Source organism: Cloeon dipterum, chromosome 2 (assembly GCF_949628265.1).
Source record: "Cloeon dipterum chromosome 2, ieCloDipt1.1, whole genome shotgun sequence".
NCBI lineage: Eukaryota > Metazoa > Arthropoda > Insecta > Ephemeroptera > Baetidae > Cloeon > Cloeon dipterum.
The window spans coordinates 13892281-13915990 of NC_088787.1; the positions used below are offsets into that span (position 1 = coordinate 13892281).

The following is a 23710-nucleotide window of genomic DNA, read 5'->3' on the forward strand; positions in this document are numbered from 1 at the left end:
GCGTTTTAATTTTCCTAGCATACACACAGACCGTGCTCGCCATCCAAGTTATTAAAAATGGGCGTAATTAAAAAGTCTCTCGGAGCGTTTGCGCAGAGTGGAAATTGCTTGTTTAGGAGAGAACTGCGTTTTAATTTCGCTAATGTGCAGTGGATATTTGTTTAGCCGGTTGAAAGAGTTGTGTGAGTGTGCGAAAATAAGCAGAGGCCGAGTGCGAGAGGAGCGGCGGAGTGAGAAATATTATACGAAGAGAGCGAGGTGGGAGCGCACGGTGCAAACTTTTTTAATATGTACTGCTCCTCCTTGAGATATGCTGTTTACCAAAAAAGTTTCGAGCAGAGGAAATGGATTATTGAAGCGCGCACGGGCCGAATTATTATTATTTTTGCGGGGGCTGGCGGGGGTAGGAGCAGGGGAGCCACCGCCGCCGCCGCCTTAAAGTAATCACATTTTCCCTCGGCTCTTTAATTCCGCAGTTTCATCTTCTTGATGGCCATTAGTGGCGGTGAGCAGCGCGTTTGTTGGCTCGCAGCATTTTTTACCCCTGCGTGCGTGCGCCGCCGACGGTAAAAGACGACGATGGCAATTAATATTGCATCTTAATTAGCTGTCACGTATATCGGCGCAGTGGCTGGCGTTTTTACGTGTGTGTCTTTCTCTTTGGAGTGAGCCGCCGGTTGAAACTAATGCTCAGCTGAATCGTTTGCCAAAAGATTTAACGTCTTCTTGTGTCGTGCAGTGGCATCATCATCATCAGAGGGCCTTTCAAAAGATCCGGCGCTGCTGGAGTTGAAAAAAGCTTAAGTGAAATGTTTTAAATAAGAAGCCGAGAGCGAAAGAGGCTCACAAAGTAACTACATTTACCAGTCAACGGCTTACAACACGTGTAAAAAATACACAGCAAGCAAGCAAGAAAGAAAGCGAGCCACTCAAAAAGAAAAGCTTTCCGCCGCCGACAGAGTTCCCTTATAGCTTTCTCTGAAATAAATGCGTTCGCCGCACAAAAGTCTCGGACCCACGAAACAACGCAGCTGCATCAAATATTCGCAGTCGTCGCAGACGCGGCCGCTTCATTAGCGTAATTATTATTTCTCACCGCGGGGCGTGAATGGTGGCTTGATTGGAAGGCGTCAACAATGGCTCGTTTGATTGTTAGTGCTCGCGCGGGGCATTATGCGCCTTACTCCGGATGAAAGAGAGTCTTGCGTGCGTGAATTGTCGCGCAGAAGGGAAATGTGCGCATTATCCCTTTCTGCGCGCCGGCGGTGTTGCTCCGTGCTGGCGGTCAACGAATTTGGAAAACCTTTTAAGCAGCACCGGCCTCACAAGTGGCTCAGTCGGAAAGAGCTTAAATTTATCTAATTTCAGGCTGCACTCACTCAGAAGCATTTGAAACGAGTAAGTGAACTTACTTTACTTTTTATAAGGCTGATCAAGCACTGACGAGAAACCTTTTTGCGCTGAATGGATTTTTTGGTGGCAAAATTGACACCAAAGCGCGAATTCAAATGTTGAAGACATGCCTTATTTGAGAATGAAATATTGTTTCTAAATTTTATTTAATAGCTTTCGTTGAATATTTATTTTTTAATAAAAAATAACAACCATGCTAATCACTGGATTAGGAATGAAAATTATTTTCATTGCAAAATGAGAATAGCCCGATTTAAATCTGATATATAATTCCATCAGTGATCAGTTAATATATATATTTTAGCAATAATAATTTTGATCACCAGCAACGAACATTTTAGTAATGCAGCTTTCTGAATAATGGCGCCGCAGTATATTTGACACGATGACGTCCATTCTAGAAATCACTCTGCGGCGCAATATCGTCATTGATTCCTCCAGTGATGAAATTGCGGCGTTTTTATTAAAGGCCCCCGATCTGCGTCGGGCTGCTCTTGTGAAATAAAAATCGCATTAAAAGTGCCGCCGTATGCGCGCGGTGGAGAAGGGGCGGAGAAAGAGAGCAGTGTGCGATCTCAATATTTTCGCCGCTATAGATCCGAGGTGGAGCGAAGAAAAACGTGGAGCAGTCACATTAAATATTCAATAACTTTAATGGAAAATGCCTTATTTATTGGAGGGATGGGAAATAATTTGATATAGTTTCCATCGGCATTGATTGCCCGACGCGCAGAGCCGAACGCGATTCCAATCGCCACCCCGGCGGCAGCAGCAGCAGCTCCTACAAAAAGTTAATTTCCTGCGGACCGCGTGCAATATTTATGAAAGGGAGAACTTATTATTGCAATGTTTACACCATCAAACTGGCTGCTGGGTGTGAGTATATATGCACATGGTAATGGTGTGGGGTTGCAAATCATAGGCACGGGTTAATATGAAAGCATTTTGAGATAATCAGCCACAGTTGAAAGAAAACTTCAATTGGCATGTGTTTGGCTGTTAATTTAACTGTAGTGAATTATTATAAATAAAATATTCTACTCTAATAAAATTATCCAAATTATCTTTAATAGCAAAATCTGAAGACCTGGCTCAAGTATAGTTTTTATAGATTCAAATTCAATGGAAAGAGATTAATATTTGTAGAAAAAAAATCGTCAGATATCTATTGAATTACCTTCCTGCCCCGTCTAAAGGCTGAGTATCGCTAACTTGAAAGAAATATTGAAAAATTGACCAGTTCACCAAACAACCCTTATTTTCGACCAATAAAACTTAGCTGTTTACATTTGATTCAAATGTAAAATTGGTAGCAATCTTCTAAACCGTTCGCACTACGCAGCTAAGAAAATTCCGCCATCTAAAATTGACGACCCAAGTAATGATGAAAAAATCATGCGGCCCATTCCGCACAGTAACGGCGCTGAACGAAACGTGTATTGAAGAGAATATTCCGGGCGCCCGTGCAGGCAGCGTGTGTGTATAGCGAGGCGGTTCTGCAGCAGAATTGCGGCTGTGTGTGTGTGTGTTATTATTGCTCGTGTGTCCTTACACTGTGTAATTGACTTTCAAGTTCAACAACAGCATGCTGAATAAGCCGGCCTCTAAAGAGGCTGCAGCCGCTTTGTGCCTAGCTCTCCATAATAAGAATTAATCTCTGAGCCCTGGCTGTTTACTTAAGTAACTTAAAAGGGGCCTGCTGGGATAATATTTGCTTCGCGGCTCCCAATTACTGGCCCTTTCTTCCCTGCGCGCGCACGAAACGCCTTCGGCCACTTTTTGAGAGAGGCCATATCCGAATAATTCAGCACGCCGCCTTAATTATTTCGATTAAATTCGTCAAATTCGCGCTCGCCGCCACCGAGGGTGAAACGCGCGCGCGGAGTGGAAGCCGTGCAGACGCAGGGAGAGTGGGGGTTTATTTTGCTCGGGCACACGGGAGAGGAGCAGAAGGAAGAGACATCATTTTCTACTTGGTTGAATGTACCAATTACGTTTGGGAGGTCTAAAAAAGCATTAGCCATTTAATTAAATTTTTTATCCGCCTTCTTATTACTTGATTAGATTTATAGATTAGATTCCGCAGGCAGCGCGCAGCTTTGTCAGGAAAGTGAAATTGGATTTCTATCCGGCCCTTTTCGCTCTCCGGCAGACCTCACGAGCGTTGTAAATTTTTATTCGCCACTTTAATATAAAAATGGCACTCTGGAAAATTATTATTCCCGGCTTGCTGGAGTCGTCTCCTTTTCTGATCGAACCAAAGTGGCTTGGGAAAGAAAGGGAGGCGGCGAAAGCAATAGCTGTCCCATCCTGGGCGGCTCGCTGGCTGCCTGGCTCTACGTGCGCCAGTCTTTGCGAAAGCTGCGAGGTTTTCAATTACTTTTTTGATTGATTTTCAACGTCAAGGGAGGACTGGGGTGGGGTGGCCAGATAATTGAAGCGTTGATTACGCCAGAAGAGGTGCTGACTACGGCTGAAAGTGAGCCAGCAGCCCGACACTCATGCTCTCTAACGAGTGTTGCACGCGAATAGAGCTAGCGCGCGCCGAAGAAAGGCAGGGGCTGCGATGCTGCGCCGCCTTACATCATCAGCCCAACGTTATTATTTTTTCTGTCAGTGCAACTTTTGAAGTTTTGACGCCTCATCGCCGGCCCGCTTTCTCTTATTTTTTCCAGCCGATTCCGCCGGAGATAAATTAGAGCTGCGCTGGCGGCGGGTAGTGTATTAAACTAACTTTCCTGTGTAGTGTGTGTGTGTGTGTGTGCGAGCAGCTCTCGTGAAGAAAGGATCGAAAATCGCTCGCCGGAAAATTGGGTTTTCCTTCGCCGGGAAAATTGAATCATAATCGGTTATGATTGCAGCATATCGCAATAATGGAAATACTAATTTGGCGGCTTTAATCCTCCCTTTGTACATGTCAATTGTTGCGCGAGAGAGAGAGAGAGAAAGAGAGGGAAAGAGGAGAGTTGGCGGGCAGGATATATATAAAAAACGAGACCAGCGCAGCCCCAGAGGTAGCAAACTCATTTTTTACCCTCAAAAAATCAATTATCCTGCAGCTTTTACGACAGAAATCTATCAAAAGCCTTAATTGAATTGTATCCGCGCCGCTCTCTGCCTCGCTCGCTCACTGCGGCTCTCTGCCGGGGCTCACCCGCTCTGATTCAGCAAGAATCCCTACAACTTTTGATTTAGCAAACTAATTATTCGACTGTCACACAGAGTGAACGGAAAAATATAATAATAAAAGTGACACTGCCACCGGGATGAGAGTTTAATCCTATTAGCCAGAGTGAGCGGTGGCGCGTCGCTCTCAAATAATAGAGAAAATACACGCCATAATTAGTGCGAGAGAGGCGCAATAATTTATTTGTCAATTTGCAGCGCGCACATGTGTGTGTGTCGTTCGGCTGTGAGCATGCTGGTGCGTGTGTGCGTGAGTCAGAGAGCACATATAGCAAAAGCAGCTCTCGTTCGTCGTGTGCGCCAGTATTTACTTTCAATTAAATCGAGCCCCCCGTACATTACATGCAATTATAATTTAAAATAAACAACATGCTGCTGCTGCTGCTGCTCTCGCAAGCTTAATTGACGCAGCCTGCCTTTGTTTGCTCTCGTTTCAATGGCTGCTCTGTGCATAGAGCAGCAAGCAAGCCGCCTGCATGCGTGACTTCGGAACTTGAATGAGCCGATCCCTCATCCCAGTGGGCTGCTACAACACTCGGAGTTTGCGTTTTAATTGCTCTTTCTTGGCTAGTACAAGCAATGTCGCAGGATATGCCTGCAATTTGGCACAATAAAGTCAGTAATGTGTGTTCTAAAAAATCAATGTGTTTAAATTTAGTAGTTTTTATTGCTCACAAGTACTTGGCAAAATAAATTCAGAGACTAGGCTGACCGTGGTTATTTGCAGACACCCAACAAGACGAATGGTTCAAATGGCTCTACTTTGCAAGAGGTCGAAATTTATTTGAGCAATTTTTCAGAACATTCGAATTTAATATTTTCATGATATCTAAAAACGGAGACTTAAATTTATCATTAAATGATGCTACTTTTAAATTCGGCCACACAAAGAAAATTCGGTATTTTGCAAATAATGAGGGAACAGTTTGGTAGATTCAACAATCTGAACGAGACTCTCTCAAGCTTAACTATATACCATTAAACAAAACATAAGTTGCGAAGAGGAATATGATTTTTCTTTAACTCAGCTATGGTGGACTCTTTAAAATGTAAAAACGAATAGTTTATGCAAACGAATGAATAATTAAACATCCTATATAAAATTAGGGGAGGACGGAGTGGGAAGCGGACAATCACAGAAAAACTCGACGTTCTGTTTACCCAAGCACGCGGGCCGACGTTATCAGTGGAGCATCATCCTGTTTGATGCGGCGAGCTAGCAAGTTCGATAGTTGTAAATTGTGCGGCTTTGTTGACTTTGGGCCGAGCATTCCCACGTCAAGTTTGTGCCCTCACCTCCGTATCTCGCAACCTGTCTGCCACTTTATTTGCGCGACTCCATAAAAGCGACGCGGCACCCCGCAATATGCATGGAGAGGCAGAGTCGACGGGCGCGCGAGAAGGAGCTAATTGATTTACAACTTTTTGCTCTTAAATCCTCGGCTCCATAAAGAAAAGTTTCAAGTGCACAGCACGGTGGAAATAAAAACGCGCGCGCAGAAAGAGGAGCACTTTGTTTTAATTATCCATTCCTGCCGCCTTTCGGCGCCGCTATGCAAATTTGACCTCACAGCTGAGAGGGTCATGTCATGAGCCGCCCGCCGGTTATCCAATGTACCAGCTCGCTCTGTGTGTCTGTGTGTGTGTGTATACTTTCGAGCACTGCGCTGCCGAGAGAGTGCTCGCTGCTATTACGCCCACTTGAGCGCAACGGAAGTAGTGGAGCTATCAAAATTAGTGTGCGATTGTTTGAGTACGCGACTCGCTGCTCTTTGCGCCCTCAAATGCTCACTCGGCGTATTTTCCCTTCCTCACTGCTGTGTGGAGAGCGCCGTCGTGCAATGTTGTAATCTTATCAAAGGCAGCTAGCTGGCTTGTGGCTTAAGAATAAGACGCGACGAAAATAAATAGGGTTCCTTGTGCCCGGGTTTGTTTGTCCAGGTTGTATGCACACGCACATCTCTTCGGCAGATGGTGCAAAGGCGATTATGGCAAACAACCGTAGAGTGTGTTTGGAGAGGTGATTATACGCTACAGTGGACTTTGTGCACTCACACATCCTGATTTTAGTGGTAAATAGTTTGTCAACTGCATTAGTAATAAGTTCATTTGTCATGTATGTCATTGGACGTAAATTTCAAACTTGAGACGGTAACTTTGATTGAAAAAGGTTAAAAATTTTAGTGCTAAAATATTTTTCTAAATAAGAAATGCTTAACCAAAAACTTGATTGAGCCGGGAAAAACTGACCCAGAATTTGTATTTCTCAAATATGTCAATTAATTGAGAAAATGTGATAATCGACAAATTTTGAGAATAATATTGTGCACAAATAATTCATGGTATTTATCAAAAAGGTTTAATCAACGAAACAATTTTTTGCCAAATATCATATAAGGCCAAAAGTTTACTGAATTTTAAATGACTTTACATCCCTCACGTTAGGCCTTCTAAATTTTAGCTTCATCAACAATAGTGCTGCAATGAAATTTGATTTATCCGTGGCCGTGTTGGAGATCAAAAGTTGGTCCCTATCGACTTTGCCGTCGCTTTATCGAGTTACCCCGCTGCATGTGTGTTAGGTTATTGAAACTCGATCGTCCTCATCGGTCGGCATCGCACACTCACACGTTTCCATGCCGCATGCAGCGCGAGCAAAGGGAATGCACGGAGCAGAGAGTATACGAGCGAGCCAGAGAGAAAGAGCCGCCCCTCGGTGAAATCGAATCCCCTGATTGAATTTGCTTATTCAGTCAAGCACCACGCAATTACGCACTTAGCTCGATAGACAATATCGTCCATATAATGAACTCATGAAGCGGTGGGATGACTCAAATGGCCGCCGCCGAAATTAAACGCTCGAAATGGGAAATTGGTTGGCGGTGTTTCCATTATCTGCGCGCGCGTATACGGTCGTTCGCCTTGATATTTTATAATTATACGCACACATGGCGGCGGTCGGATTAAAATAAGCTTTAATTAATAAGAGATTGGGTTTTGCGCGCGCATAATATGATATTGCTAGAAAGGCGAGCGAGGGGTGTCATTATATTAGCAGCCAGAGAGAGGAGAGCGGCGAGCCAGGCGGCGCGCGCGTTTAATCTGGCGCGTTCTGCAATCAAGCGTATACTCGGCGAGTAATTGCAATCCAGCGGGCCGCTCGCTCTGTTTTAGATTGCCTGCTGCTCGCTCGCCCACCTCTTTTTCAGTGGCGGCGGCGGCGGCGGTGGCACAGACACCCCTTTCGCTCCGAGAAAGAAGCTGGCTGGGGAGGAGGAAATTAGGAAGATTCATGCCACCCCCGCCCGCCCAGTCAACCAACCCCCTCCAACCTTCATCAGCCAATTTTATACTTTTGTTATTGAGCCATAAATTCCTACTTTTGTTGTCTTTAGTTAATTAAAGTAGCAGTCACGGCAGCCCTTGTATTTACACGGTTTTAATTCGTTTAATTGGCTTTTTAATTAAAAACGCCGCCACCGCGCCGCTGCTTCTGCAGACTTGTCGCCCTCCCGCCCGCTCTTCTTCCTCTCTCTCTCTCTCTCTTCTCCGATGAAGATTCAATCCGTGATGCGCATTTTCTCTGTGCAGAGTGAGAGAGGAGATGACTGCGGGGAAAAGTTGTTTTTCAATTAAGATCTCCATCCGCGTTATTATCAGCGGCAAATCTCGCCCCCTGAGAGCGTGCGAAATGAATTTTAGCCAAAAGCGTTAGCTTTGCCGAGGCGGAAAAATTGCTTTGTGAAAATTGCGTGCGGTTGGCCTTTCCACGCCCGAGAGTGAGGTGCAGGGGAAAGTAATTTTTCAGAGGGTTGATTAAAAAAATTAAGATTATCTTTTGTTAGCACCTTGCTTTCATCACAACACATTTATGTGGCGACCGTGGAAGTGGCACATCCGCCGTAAAAAATAATAAGTCAGACTAGGGAGACAAATTTTGTCCTGTGTAATATAGGCATGATTAATCTGTCTAATTGTTTACTTTCAATACCTTGAAGGTGAAGTAATTAATTTACCTGAAAATAAAAAAAAATTGAAAAAGAGATTCTCTTAGCTGCATTCCTGCGTGTATAAATCACACTAGAGCTTTGCCAACCGCGATCTTCGCCGGCAGTCGACAGTAAAATTAGAAATTAATCTAATCAACTATCCCTTTGAAGCCCGAAATTGGTCTCGGAGAAGAAATTACACGAATTAGAAGCCGGCTGCGAGCTCTGCGTTTGGTCACACGCCACACGGCCCCGAGATAAATGGGCGGGCGGCAGGCGAGATCCAGACCAGAGGGGTCTGTGGAATTTAATTGCTTGGATCAAGTGCATGAAATTTTGATTCGCTTAAGATTCGGGGCATGTGTTTAATTATACAGAGCGGGCATCATCTTTTATTTCATTTCCCCTATCGCAGCAACGAAAATTGGATGGCAGCCCCTTTGTGCGGCTGCTGCAGTCCTCCCACGTTGTTAATATCGCACCAGGCATCATTCTACCACCACCACTACCGCTGCCGACCGCCGCCGCCGTCGCTTCTCCTCCGCCAAACTAATTACATTATTGACTATTGTGACGTTACAAAACCAATTTTGTGGTAGCGAGCGAGAGTGAGCGAGTTTCAGGGGCTGCTCACTGGATTCCTAAAAGCTTGATGGGAATTATTTTATAGCGGCACGCCAACCGGGGGTGTGAGAAGTAGCTGCCCATCTATCCAATAACGCACCACTTTTTGCAATCGCTTTTATTTTCAGTTAACGCAAAAAAGAGGAGCAACCACCACAGATTTTCCCCTAGAATACAAGGAAAAAACAATCCATCACGGTTGTTGAATTCCTAAATTTTTCATGTTGATCTCGTGCAAATAAGCTAGCAATCTCCATTTACTTGGCAAATTAGTTTTTGCTCTATTTGGAGCTGGAAGCCGACTTTCCCATGGTACGAGCAGCCATTTATCACGTCCCCAGCACTAAACTGACGTCGTCGGCCGTGACATGCTTATATACTTACACCCGCCGTCGCGTATTATTATTCTGATTAGGAAAATGAGTCATGAAATGCATTCCTTAATTGCAAACTTCAATTTCGCCAAATTGACTGTCGCTCTAATGGCTCCGAATTTAATTAATTTTTTTTCACCACGCCAACACTGCTGCGCCGCACCGCCGCTGCTGTTTCATTATAATTACAATTTCTCCCCAGACCCCATCTGCTGGTTTCATTTCATCGTTGGAGTTGATTTCTGCAGAGGCGGCGAATTGATTAGGACAGAGTTTCGCGGTAAAAGCAAATAATTGTATTGGCTTCTTGCCCGGAAAAGTCGGCGAGTTGATTAAAAAAGGAGTTTGGCGCGATGTAATCAAAACCAATAAAAATTATCAGGGGATTACAAAGCAAGCGGCAGGTAATTCTTTGAAATGAAACTCTGCTCGCTAGCTCGCTCTTTTGCGCGCCGCCATTCAGTCGTATAATTAAAAAATTGATTCTCGTGTTGTACCGGCTCGGAGGGACATAACTTTGCAAAAGCAATCTGCAGTTAGTGTGGCGCTGAGATGAAACTTGACTACATGCTGGTGTAATCGAAATTGCGTGCTGTTGTTGAAACCACATTTATAAAGGTTATAATTGCGTTTATTCCAGCAGCAGGCAACCCCCTCGTTGCCCCAGCTTTTCTGATTAGAAAGCGTTTTTTATATATAAATTTAAAAAGTGAGAGATTCTTTTGTGCTCCGCGCTGCAATGAAAGCTCGTGCGATGGGGTTTGACGTCGCAACAGTTGCCAAACCGAAGGGGGAAAGGGCAAAATAAAATATGAGTTGAATTATTTTGCGAATAAGCGGCGAGACTCATGAGAGTTGATGAAATGAAATTAAATGGAATTTGTCTTAAAATTAGCTCAACCCCTTTTCTTACTAATGGAGTCACAAACAAGAATATTTTTAAGGCGTAATATTAAAATTTGAACCAAACAAAATAAATATCACTGCTTTTCATAGTACTCAAGAAATTATTGGACCATAGGTCACCAAAAATTCTGTTTCCTGTTTTCCTTCAAAAAACAAAACCCTTTTCTTCCAGAACTCTTCCTTGCACACATGTGCCCACATTATCTCCACCCTACGAAAACAAAAACAATCTTGACTGCCAAGGACGAGTGCTGTTTTACTCATGGCCCATGGGTGGTCCACTTTTGAGACATTTTTGCTAATCGTCAAAGCAAAAAACTCAAAGCAAGAGCTGCATCCTCAGCTGATCTACAAGTGGTTCCGGGTGTATCAGCGAGAGAGAGAGAGAGAGAGAGAGAGAGAGAGAGAGAGAGAGAGAGAGAGAGAGAGAGAGAGAGAGAGAGAGAGAGAGAGAGAGAGAGAGAGAGAGAGAGAGAGAGAGAGATGCAGGGGTGGGCGAGGTCTTTATCTTGTGACAGCCACTCGAGAGCTCCACGGCTGAATGACATTTCGAGTGCACCAGCAATCTTCCCCGTACCAGTTTAAATAAACATTTTCCGCTGCTGCCGGCGGAGAAGAAGTTGAAGTCGTGCCTTCCTTAATTTAGCAGCTCTCAGCGCCGCTCTTGAAGGCTTAATTGTGCCTTTGACACAGCCAATCAGTGCCAAACGCGGCGTGAATCGAGGATTCTGAGTGGATTATGCCAGCTTAACAATATCCCTCCTTTTATCGATCTCTGCATCATTTTATTTGGATATTTAAATCTCTGTATTGCCCTTCTCACATGCCTTTAATTCCAACCTATCATAAATTTGTGTATTTTGAAAAATTTGAGAAAAAACATGATATTTTATTTTTGCTCTAACGTAAAACTCAGTGCATGAGAAACTAATATTTCAAATTTGTTTTTTGTCACAAATTTGACAATTGTGGGAAATCTGGTAATCGCACAATCGTCATCAAAAAATGGAGAGTATTGCTGATCGCGATTTATTCAGAGATGCCAAACTGCGTGGCGTCTAGCTGACCAAGTGATACGTTTTTGCTGTTTGATATCCAATTTAGATTAAATTTGGAATGCATTTTCATGAACGGCACTCGATTTTGGTGCTGTGCAGAGGCACAGGATGATGGAACAGGCCCGGCGGCGGTGATTTTTGCCACAATGAGCGAGTGGGGCAGACGAAAGAGGATACCGAGCATCTTTTCGGCTGTATGGCGATTCCATAATTCATGCTCTTATCAGGCAGGCACTGTTTTGCTGGCGCCTAACGTCATTGTGGTCGGCCGCATAATCTCGACGTGCCCCTGTTTGGTGCCTTTCAAAGAGAAAGATGAAGTCTCCCCCTTTTCTGCCGGCGCACAAAAAGTTATGTGAACGCCGCGCTGTTTTATCATATTTATCCGTCAACATTAATGGAAATTTCAATCTATAAAAGGCGCTGCTCGTGAAAAATGTGCTTGATATATGGATTCAATTTTGCTTTCTTATACACTCCTCTCGCCGGCGCACGAAATCCATTCGCCGCACCCACTATGCCAGCCGACAGCAACAATTGCAAGTTCATATCGAGCGTGCTTCTTATGTAAAAAGAAGATATAATGTATACTAGACTGAATTATTTCCTCGTAATTAACGCAATGATTGGAACAGAAAAAAGGCAATATTTCTCGTACAATTCTATTTTTTGCAAAATTTTAAATGATTAAATCAATTTCAGACGGTAGTTTAAATTACTAGAAAATTTCTATAGTTGATTTTTTAGAATGATTAAAAAAATTCCAGATTTTCAAGTGAGCAATAATAAAATATAAAATATTTATTTAGATTGTAACGTGAATGAAAGAGCAATTAAGAAAATTTAAACAATTTTGATCGTTTAACATGGCTTACAATGAGTTGTAATCTATCTCAACCATTATTGCGCACTTTCTACAGCAGCTACAAATTAACCAGGGCTGGGAGATAACCCAGATGCAATAAAAGAACAAACACAACTCGCTTTTTCCCAGAAGACACGGAGATGCGATTAATTGCGCTGCACTCTGTCACTGCATCGGAGGTGTGGAAAAGGTCTGGAAAAGTGCAAGGAGAGAGACGCCGGACAAACGGATATAAATTTAATATCGATTGGCCAGCAGCCATTGTTTTTCGCTGGCTCGCTCTATGTTGGGTGCGCAGCGCAAACAATTCCGCCGGGGATTTAGCTATTGCTTTAATGAATAACACACGATTACCACGCGCTATACAGTGAGCAGGGGAAGACATTACACTACCCCAGATGCGTTTCCATGGCAACTCTCGGTGGCAACTTTTAATCTCTTGATGGAGCAACACTGGCCATTTAGCCGCGGCCACCTTCCTTAAAAATACAATTTCTCCTCCGGCCGGAGAGCGGCAGTGAGCTTTATTGCCCGAGCAGTCCGCTCCGATTGCTCCGGAGATCAAATTTGGTGCCGCTTAATTAAAATTAGCAGCACATGAGGCGAACAAGCGATTTTGCCGTCGAGCGGCTCGGCCGCCGGGTGTTGGTGGCGGCTTTCCTTTTCTCTTTTCGTACAAGGTTTCTCTGAGCAGCCGCTTTAATTAGTGTCTTTCTATGGTGTTGACAGGTGTCCGCGGAGCCAGGATGACTATGGACGTGAAAGCAGAGCCCCACCAGAACAAAGGCAACCAGGAGTGCGCTGGGTGTGGAAAGCGCATCACAGAGAGGTCAGTCGCAAGATTTGCACCGCGTTGGTTAAAGAGAGAAATTGAAAGCAAGCAGGACAGAGGACGCACACAAAAGCCTTTTAAATGATTAAGAAAAGTAGTTTATCTTTGTGATATTACAATTTTTTCAATTTTGAAGAAATATTAACAAGATAAATAACTAGGCCCAAGTATTTCAGTCGGATTTTCGATCTAGTAGATGACAAAATCTTATATATATTATACGATTCAATAGTTGATTTATTTATACAAAGTTTGGTTTTAAATGTGAACATTTATATTTCTCACCTTTCTCGCCATTTTTTGCTTGATTGCAATTTTTAATCAGTAAAGTACCGTCACCTGCTCAATCTTGGATTTGTGCTCTTTGCGCAACCTATTCAAACATGGCAGCTCCCAGAGTCAGTAGTAAGGCCAGTAGTAAGAATCTCAACTTTGCAAACAAACTCTTTTTTCTTTTCATTGCTTGAAAATGGCAACACTCATTCCGACAGTTAAACTTCGATGCGCAATATTTCGATCAGTGCAAAAGCATCTCTGGTGGCAGATCCGTGAATATCAGATGTAAACATTTTGCCAACGTCGCGGTGGGCAGTGACCGTCTCGCTATCGATATTTTTTGATATGAGAATGTTGCACTTAGTATGGTATTTTGTCATTTTTATTGCTTCAAGTCACGCACACACTCTCGCGCAGAGATTCTGGGGGCAGCCATCATGCGCGGCCCGGTTGGATGACGGCGCATTGAGTATTTCGAATTCTTTCTAGCACAAAAAATATTATCAGGATTGGAAACGATTATATTCAGGTCTAGCGCATCTGTGAATAATTATTTGTCTAACTAGGGTATTTCAATTATTTTTCACAGATTTCTCCTCCAAGCGTTAGACAGATACTGGCACGAAGATTGCTTGAAGTGTGGATGCTGTGACTGCAGATTGGGCGAAGTTGGTTCAACCCTTTACACCAAGGCTAATCTTATCCTCTGTCGCAGAGATTATCTCAGGTAAATATTTTCTTAGAAAAATCTAGATTGTCATAGTCATAAATTGATTGATGCTAAAAATCCAGCCTGCATGATATAATTCAACCCAAGTTTATGAATACTTTCCTCCTAATTTGCAGGTTATTTGGCAACACCGGCTACTGTGCAGCGTGCGCAAAGGTGATCCCGGCGTTCGAGATGGTGATGCGTGCGCGCTCGAACGTCTACCACCTCGAGTGTTTCGCCTGTCAGCAGTGCAACCACAGGTGAGCCGAATCCTCCAGAGGAACGTTGTTGTGAATAATGGACTCGCTGAAAAATTAAAACCGCAGCAAAATGGCCGGTTGACAGTTGAATTGCGGTGCAGATTGCGCTGCAAAGTCGTAAAAACGAGCTCGGGAAATATTTAAAAGGTCTGCGGGAGGACGAACGTCGCGTCGTAAAACAAAAGTGTCCGGCTGCGAGAGCAGGGGCTTTGCATGCAGAACGCCGGCGGAACATTGATTTGATGGAGTCTTGGCGGGATTTATGGGCACGCCATGCAGTCGCTCTCTCTCTCTCTCTCTCTCTCTCTCGTCATGATTTAGTAATGCATCTGGGCCGATTTAAATTTCCATTTGTCCATTCAGCGCAAATGTATTGGACTTCAAAAGGAGGAGCCATTCTCATCAGATATATGGGAGACAGTTTGAAGAGAGAGAAAAAGAATGTATCTCGGAGCAGGAAACTTTTATGGCTGCCTGTATGGTGCTCTTTATGTTATATAAAAACGTATTAGAAATAAAAGTTTTGCTGTATATCTCTTCTGGAAAGAGAGAGAGGAGAAAAGGAAACACGGTTACAGATACATAAATTGCTGCGCGATGGAATCAATAAAACGCTTCATATATTGCAATCGGCCGGAATATTTTTAAGTGAGCATCACTTGACGTTATTATACCGTGTGTGTGAGTGTGCTCTCGTGCCATAAAGTGTAATAAATGTAGGCTTGTGTGCGCGCAAATGCAGCTTTCGCCCTGCTTGTTGTTGTGTAATAATAAATAAAGAGCTCTGTGAACATTTTCAATTTAAGCCTGGGTTATGGCCGAGAACAATAAAGGAGGCGAAATGCCGTGCAGCTTTTGCAAAACCTTCAGATATGAAAATTATACTAACGCGCCATGTGCTGTGTTCTGCGCCCGCTATATTGCTTTTGACACCACACTTTTGCCTTTTCTGCCATTCTCCGACGACAATCTCAAACATACCAAAAGTTTCATGCACAAAAAGTTCAGTCAAGTATGCTAAGGAGGAGGGTTATTGAACTTATTCGGTAAGAAGCATCATTTTTGATAAGGATGACTTTAAAGTTTAGTCTGGGAAGCGATTGAACAATTTTGGCGAGCAAGGTTTTTTTTTTGGAAAATAGTCGACTTTGCTTTTAGCTGTTTTAGGGTCAAATTAATCAGATCACCTTATTGGAAATTATGATTTTTTCACTAGAAGGGAAATTTAGCTCATAGTTCGCACACACCATTGGATAGATCCCGACGAGAGTGATCGAAATCAAGTACAAAATCATAGACGAAACCCGTTTAGTTTTTAAGAATAAATTTGGCAAAATCTGAATTTTAACTTTTCCCTCTGTTCTGATTTCATTACTGCACACTGTAGGGATAAAATGTTGCTGCTAAATAAATTTCACAAATAATAAACTCAATGAACTATACTTATTGCTAATTGTTATAGTCCACAATGCAAAATGTTCTTAATAGTTGGCCTGTAAAACTCTACTTTAACAAAATTGCCAAAAAGAAACAAGCACATGCCGCAAAATCCTGGAAAATGCTTGTTGCCAATGCATGAACTACTCATCCCTTAGGATTCAGTTGAAGCCAAAATTGACCTTAGTAGCATACTCCTTACTTGAAATCTTATTTTATCTCACAACTATTTTTCTTAAAAGGTTTCATACGCTGTTGGACAGATCTCGATAAGATAGGAATCGAAATTTGTCAAACAAATGTGGTCAAGCACCGTAAATTTTGGAAAAAATTTGAAAAATTTGAATTTTTACGGTAGCAACGTCTTTTTTATTTTTGCAAAAGTGTTTATCACATCTAACAATTCAAATAATTTTCAATTGCAGCCCTGTATCGATCCTCTTTAAACGCCTGAGAAATTCCAAAATTTTAACCAGCTATTATTCATGTACTACACACTGCACAAAAAGTAAATTGTACAAAGCTTAAAAAAACAATATTTGCTAAAGCAATATTCTCGATGTCATTTCACCACCACACACGAATTGGATTTGATCAATACACTTGTATTACTGGACGCTCCACGCAATTGCATCTTTTGTCAGTGTTCCGGGCCATGTTCAATTTTCTCGGCTCGATTATTAATGAGCTGCGAACCGGTCAAATCTCCGGCTGAAGGCGGCGAAACGAGCACACTGCGGAGGAGAGCAGCCGAGCTAGAAGTGCGTGCGTGCCATCTTTTCGATTTCATTTCATACTCGGGCGGCGCCGCTGCCTCTGCCGCCGCCGCCGGATTCGCACTAAGAAATCCAATTTGATTTTCATGAATATTGAATACACAAATCTAATATCAGCTGCTGAGCAACCGGCAAAGTGGAAAAGCGGCAGACTATATGCGGATATGCTCACGCGATTACCCGGCGCCTGCATTATGGATGGCATAATTTCAATCGTCGGCCGAGTTTTATCGCCGCCGCTGCAGTGATTAATTCGAAAGCGATTGCGTGAGTGCACATTCGCGCGCGAATGGTGATTTGACGCTGCCAAAAGGTGTCCCTGCCACCAACGGCCCCAAAGTCTTGTGTGATTTCCCAGAAGGCCGCTAAATGTTTTGCCAGACATACATACCTTGTGCTTCCTCGCTCACACACACACACACGCTTTCCACTCTCCTCTGTACACAGATCCATTTCAATCTCCCGGTAATAGCAATATCACAAAACTACTTTATACGGATCTCTCGCGCTCCAACTTTCTTTTCTCTGCGCAGAGAGGGAAAGGTTCAGCCGGCCTCTGAATTAATATCGAAAAAAGCACTTAACGAAATTGTGTGTCAGAAATTTAATCAATACACCTGAATTATTTATTGTGTAATATTATATTGCTCGAGCTAGGAGGTCCGGAAACCGTTTCCTGAGCCTGCGATGTTCAGCAGGTGGCGTGTCCCGGTTTTTATAGCAATATATGATCGGTGCCTAATAGACCAAGGATACTTTGTTTCTATTAAGCAAAAAGTTGCAGTTTTTCATATCAAATTAATGAAAGACATTTTTAAATTATCATGCGATTGACTGTGAAATTAAAATTACATAGTGCAAAATTACAGTACATATTTATATTTTCTTCCAAAACCTCATTCCAACTTAAGGTTTTTTGCCAAATTTTTGATGGTACAAAGACCTGCTTTTATTGAATTTACAAACATTATAGCTAACATTCTGGAATTTATTTTATTTTTAAATTTTCCTTTATCTGCATAGCTACGTAAATTTACATGTATAAAAATATTCGTCGTTTTAAATTAAAGCTGCACAGAAAATATGTGAAAAATCCTTTTTACCTTTATTTAAAATACTAAATCTAAAACTTACGAAAAAAGCCAGAAATTCACCAGGTAGCCGTTTATTTTTTTTAATCGGTAAAAAATTTGCATACTAATCACGAGGCTAAGAGTAAAACCACGATTATTTCACGATTTAGGGAAATTTAGCTCTTAATTTGTACACCATTGGATCACGACGAGAGGGATCGAAATTAAGCGAAAAAAATCACTGATCAACTTTTTAATTTCCCGGGAAATTGGGCTAAATCTGAAATGTATCTGTTCCTTGGTCCTGAGTTCATTATTGCACATTGCACGGATAAATTCTTGCTAAATTTCACAAAAAAATCCAATGAGCTATAGTCAGCAATGTAAAATGTTCTTTATTGTAGGCCTCTAGATCTCCACTTTAATCATTTAAATATTTTGCTAATTTTCCATTATTTAAATCTAAAATTTATTGTTACACATATATCCTAAGTGTGGCAGGAAAAAATTAACGTCACGAAGACTGCATTAAATTTTAAATTTTAACTGCACTCATTTTTTAAATTTTAGTAATTACTAAGCTCCTCATAAGCAGCGTAACGCCTAAAAAATTTTAATCATAATATTAAAGCATTAAAAGCGTGACGGGTTGGCAAGCAAGCTGCGCGCAGGAATGAAAAACTCACAATTCGGGACGCCGGTGGAAAATAACGCGTTGTTTAATTAGGGTTTAATGCAAAATGAAAAATAAAAAGGGTGAAATTAAAAAAGTGGAGCGGGAAATAATAAAAATCTTGACAAGCGCGCGCGGCCGAGAACAATAAAAAGCAGCTCGCGCGCGCGGCCTCATATTAAAATAAATGCAGAGAGCGCCAAACAAAGGGGGTTAGCAAAGTAATTAGTTACGAGGCTCGGAAAATATTAAAGCCATCTTAATGAAATGGGGATTTGCTACCTTTGTTCGGCGGCACACGCGAAAACGCGCCTTTTTCGCCTGCTCCATTTCACGGGGCGCGCCGTGCACCGCGCACAAAAAATCCAATTATCATTATTATTTTACATCAGCACCTAGCTAGCAAAATAAAAGGAAACTCGGCACGGCGGCAGCTATTCATTACATTTCAGCAAACTTTTGTTCCAACTGCCGCCCTCAGCTCGCTCACAGTTTATTCTGCGCGCAGCGGCGCTAATTAATTAAAACTTTTTAATGATATATTTGCTCTGCGATTTAATTCCTTGAGTTTGACGCGCTAATGAAAATTTCGCCGCGTGTTTTTCCAGGTTTTGCGTTGGTGACCGCTTCTACTTGTGCGAGAACAAAATCCTCTGCGAGTACGACTACGAAGAGAGGCTTGTGTTCGCCAATATGGCCTACAACCCTTCCAGCCTGGCGCATTTGAAGCGACAAGCAAGCCAACTGCCGGTAAGGTACTCTCCTTTTCTAGAATTTTTAGTCACCATTCCCCTGTCCCTTAATTGGATATCGTCAGAACGTTTAAAAATATTAATCTTTGTATTTAAAATATGACGCTCTACTCTATGCTGATTGTTACAAGGGTGGGTGGTTTAATGTGAAATTGTAATTGCAAATTTATCCGTATTGGAAAAATATGGAATTAATTCCTGCGATGGGCAGTACAATCTGCTCAATTTTTGGTTGAATTCGTTCATTTCTTGCCGTAAAATCAAATAGGAAAAAATTCCAACTCATAAATTTCGTTTATTTTTAACTTGTTACCAATACAATGAAAATTGTCGCCTCTCTTACATTTTTCGTTGACAAAATTGGTGGTCTTTAAACTTCGCGATCTTTTAATCAGCTCTCTTAAAAACTTTGCCGAAGTGGACGAGTTCGAGGAAAACAAATTTTGAAATTGTAAATAATACTGTACATAAATGAAAATGCAACATAATGCACACATGTCAGTTTGAAGGATTTAAAACTTTAAAATATATTGGAAAGTTCAGCCAGTTGTGAATTTTGCAAGCAGTGCTGCGATGTAGCGCGTGCTTTGGTGCACATCATAAATTACACAAGTTGGTTGGTGTGCAATAAAGGGAACATGTCATATTAGCACATACACACACACACTCACTCTTAACACAGCACACCAAGTTATTAGCTAATTCTTGAGCAGCGTGAGGGATGACGCGTTAAATTAAATTCTCGTCGTCGCGCAACGTTACACGAAACGGGTGCGCACCCATTGCTGAGGCCGTCTAATGAAATTCCGATTTAATAAAAAAGCAGGCATTCTCCAGAATTTTAATAAAATGCCCTTGCCGTCAGCGAAAATAATTACAGCATATTAATCAAGGTGATAATTACGCCGCGCTTATTACGAGAGCAGCAGCACGATATATTTCATTTTCGCGACACTTGCCGCCGCTCAGCGCTGTTTGAGGCTCAGCCGGGGATGCAATAATCATCGGCGAATGCTCATAACTGTTGACTGAGGAGAAAAATAGAACTTGAAATTTCAGAACAACAACTCTTATCCATGTTAAAAGCCTGATTAATAACTTTAAAGTAGAGCTTTACAGGCCAACAATTAATAATTACTTTCTTTGTGGTTCATTGAGTTTTTTATTTGTGAAATAGAGCAAACACGATGAGCAATAATGAAATCAGGACCGAGGAACAGTTAAATTTGAGATTTTGCCAAAATTCTTGAAATATTCAACGGTTTGTCAGTGATTTTTCGCTTGATTTTTATCCCTCTCGTCGCGATCTATCCAATGATGAGAATTATGAAGAAAATTCCGATTTTTCGAAAAGGATACAGGGCTCACCACTTGATTAATATTAAAACTTTTGAGCCGGTTTTCTCACAATTTAAACGGCAACCTGAGAAAATTCTAGCATTAATCCTTTTTTGTATTATTAAAATTAAATGTAAAAACGATTTTTCACCGATTTTCTGTACAGCTTTACATTAAATATCTTAATTAATTGTTTTGTCCGTTGATGAATTAAACACGTCATTACAATATAATAAGAAATTTGAGAAGTCTTACTTCTGGCATCGCAGAATATAACCTCCAAAATACTCCTTTATTAGATTAAGAAAGTTTAATAATTTGAAACGGCCGCATCCTCGCCACCACTTGGGCCTCTCACCGAGGAGAAGCTGTTTCTACTCGATGTACCAGAAGCCCGTTCGCTAGCCACTCAAATTTTAATGAAATTGTCCAAAATCCACGAGTGCACTTCAGCATGGTCTGTTGGCCAAGTGTTGCAAAGGCAAGAAAACTAATAAACGCGCTGCAGCATTATTAGAAACACTAACCGGATGTTAGTGGCCTAACTTTCAGGGGGTGTTACACTACACACACATCATACTCTCAGCATCGAGGATGTTAATTAAACCAGCCTTTGTAACTGAATACAGTCGCCGAGCATTCCACGGGCCTCCGAAGCAGCAGAGAGCTCGCTTTCTCTCACGAGAGAGAGAGAGAGAGAGAGAGGCAGGCCTCATTGGCATTCACAGTTACACGTTTTGCAGTGAAACGTATGTGCACAGTTCAAAGGAGTTTCTTTTCAACCGAACCAGCAAACTCTTCACTTAAGAGGGAATTAATTTGATACTGCTCAAATGTAGGAATTCAAGTTATTTAATTAACAAAGCGTACTCTTTACACTGAACTGCTGGGATTTTACAAGCATTATTTCCTCGTGAAATAGGTCAAAACATCAACATTAATCAAATGAAACAGAAATTCTGGTTCTTGTAAAATAGAACCACGGGAATTTAGAGAAAAAGCTGTTCTTGGAAAATGATTTAATTTATAATTCAATTTTCTATTAATCCCAATAAGCGTGAAACATTAAATCTATAATTTATTATAATTAATATAGATTTTTGCTGCTTCTTCTTAAATAAATTTTCTTGCTGAACAATTCAAAATATGATATTTTTCATTAGTCTCGCCACAGAAATTTCAACTACATACAATCATTGAGTTCATAATGAAACGTTGTATTACTATTACAGAAAACATAGTGATAGCCATGACAAGCAAAATCTTGTAAAAATATGTCTATCAGGAAAATCTGGGCCACGCCAGTTTTCGTTAATCATAGTTTCAGTCTCGAAGAATTCGGCGCAAATCAATATTCTCTCTGTTTTCTTTGATTCACAAAACCTTTTGTACATATCAGTCTCTGGTAAGTTAAATCTATTTTTCAAGTCAGTTTCATACAAATTGGAGTCTTCCGCAATCATTTCATAATCGTAACAAGAAAAATCACTTACAATTAGAAATTCCAAAACTATTTTATTGAACAGAGAATCAATGATTTGGAAGTTTAATCTAGTTCGTGAAAGAGCCCCTTTAAAATTGATAAGTCTGCAACCCGAACACACAAGTACCCAACCGGTTGCATAGCCACAAAAGTAGCTCCATTATTTCCTTCTAACTGCTACTCTGGAGGAAGGCCAGCCGATCATCCACTTTAGCGTCGTTGGGTCCGCGAGCCGCGGCCCCCCACCTACGAGGGAAAATAATTAAATTCGAGTACAAAAGATTGGAAGCCCCGAGATTGGTTTGATTAAAAAAGCGGCCGCGCGCTGCTCTCTCGGTGATTGTTATAAACGCCATAAAGGTCTCGTCATTTGGCGTATCTTCATCATCAAAAAGGCAGCAGCTCGCTCCTCTGGCGGTGCGGTCGGCTCTGTGTAATAACCGCCGCCCACCCACCTCTCCGCGCCCTCCCCAGCCACCCCCGGACTGAATAACGCCGCACAGTTATACACACCATCAATAATAATGACCGCGCTAACGAGATGGAGCGCCTATCGGGTGTCACTCATTCCGACAGGCGCCCGTAATTATTTATCCGACACTAACAGCCATGGTAAACGATGAGAGAGAGAGAGAGAACGTGCGCGCGCCAGAGAGGACGCAGCAAACCCGTATCAAAACAGACAGTCGTGTCACAAAGCTCAAAAGGAATTAATGGCACATTTTATAATGCACAATAACGCGAGCTCGCTCGGCCGACAAAGGGACAGGAATCTCGGATTTTAATGAGGCGGCCTCCATCACTCATCCTCGCCTGCAATTATCCGTGCCGCCTTTCGCCGGCTGGATTCGCTTGGCGAGCTCGCAGAAGTGATTCAAATAGATGCTCCAAACAAGATTGTGAAATATTCGCCACGACACTAATTTAAAATTGCATGCATAAAGAGATGTTTTTAAAGACGCTGAGAGAGATATTATGACATAGAATTTTACTTCTTGTCATTCTTCGTTCCATAAATTCCCATTAAATCGGAAATTTAAGCGTTTAAAAATACGCTGATTTGTTTACTTCTTAAGAAGTGGTGCTCAGGTTTATCCTAATTAAAAAAACTAGGGTTGTTGGAAAGTTAGATTTTCATTACATATTTTATACATTCACAGAAGTTAAAAAACTCATGCCTATCACATATCACAAGTTAAGAATTTAATAAAACAAAACTCACCGACAGTTGACTAACAAAAATAAATGTAACATTATCATTCTGCTCTTGAAATATCACTCTTTCAAAATAAAAATAAACGATGTGCAGATTTTTTGTGACAATTTTAATCAACTTGAAAACAGCTACCCCATTTGTCTGATAGAAGATGGAAACAAAAAATTCACATTTGTTTTAAAATCCCTTTTTGAAATTAATTTTTACATTAAAAATTATTGCAGCAAGAAACGGTAGGGAGGACTCAAGTGACACCAAAATCGATAAATAATTTGCAGAGTGAAAACACCTTCAAATCAAAATAAAATAATTATTTGCTTTCTGACCTGTGGAATTGAGCTGCGAAATTGCCTCGTCGATCTTGAAAACAAATGTATTGATATAAATATTATATTGAGAAAATTTAAAATCTGAATTTGGTAGAAAGTCTTGCTTGACCAGCCTGTTTGAGAAACGCATTCTGCTAT

The 23710-nt window shown here is 41.7% G+C and overlaps 1 protein-coding gene across 3 annotated transcripts in view; it reads left to right on the top strand.

The window, feature by feature from the left end:
- Positions 1-23710, top strand: part of LOC135934970 (LIM domain only protein 3-like) — a 37729-nt gene that overhangs the window by 12255 nt on the left and 1764 nt on the right. Inside the window, exons 1-5 of one of the 3 annotated variants that reach the window (XM_065476989.1) lie at positions 814-1398; positions 13145-13244; positions 14113-14250; positions 14370-14495; positions 19063-19204. In XM_065476989.1, the coding sequence (XP_065333061.1) occupies positions 13162-13244; positions 14113-14250; positions 14370-14495; positions 19063-19204 (489 nt within the window). In that variant the 5' untranslated portion in view covers positions 814-1398; positions 13145-13161. Of the gene's footprint in view, positions 1-813; positions 1399-13144; positions 13245-14112; positions 14251-14369; positions 14496-19062; positions 19210-23710 lie in introns of those variants that run through there. The other 2 variants (XM_065476988.1, XM_065476990.1) reach the window with 2 other exon arrangements.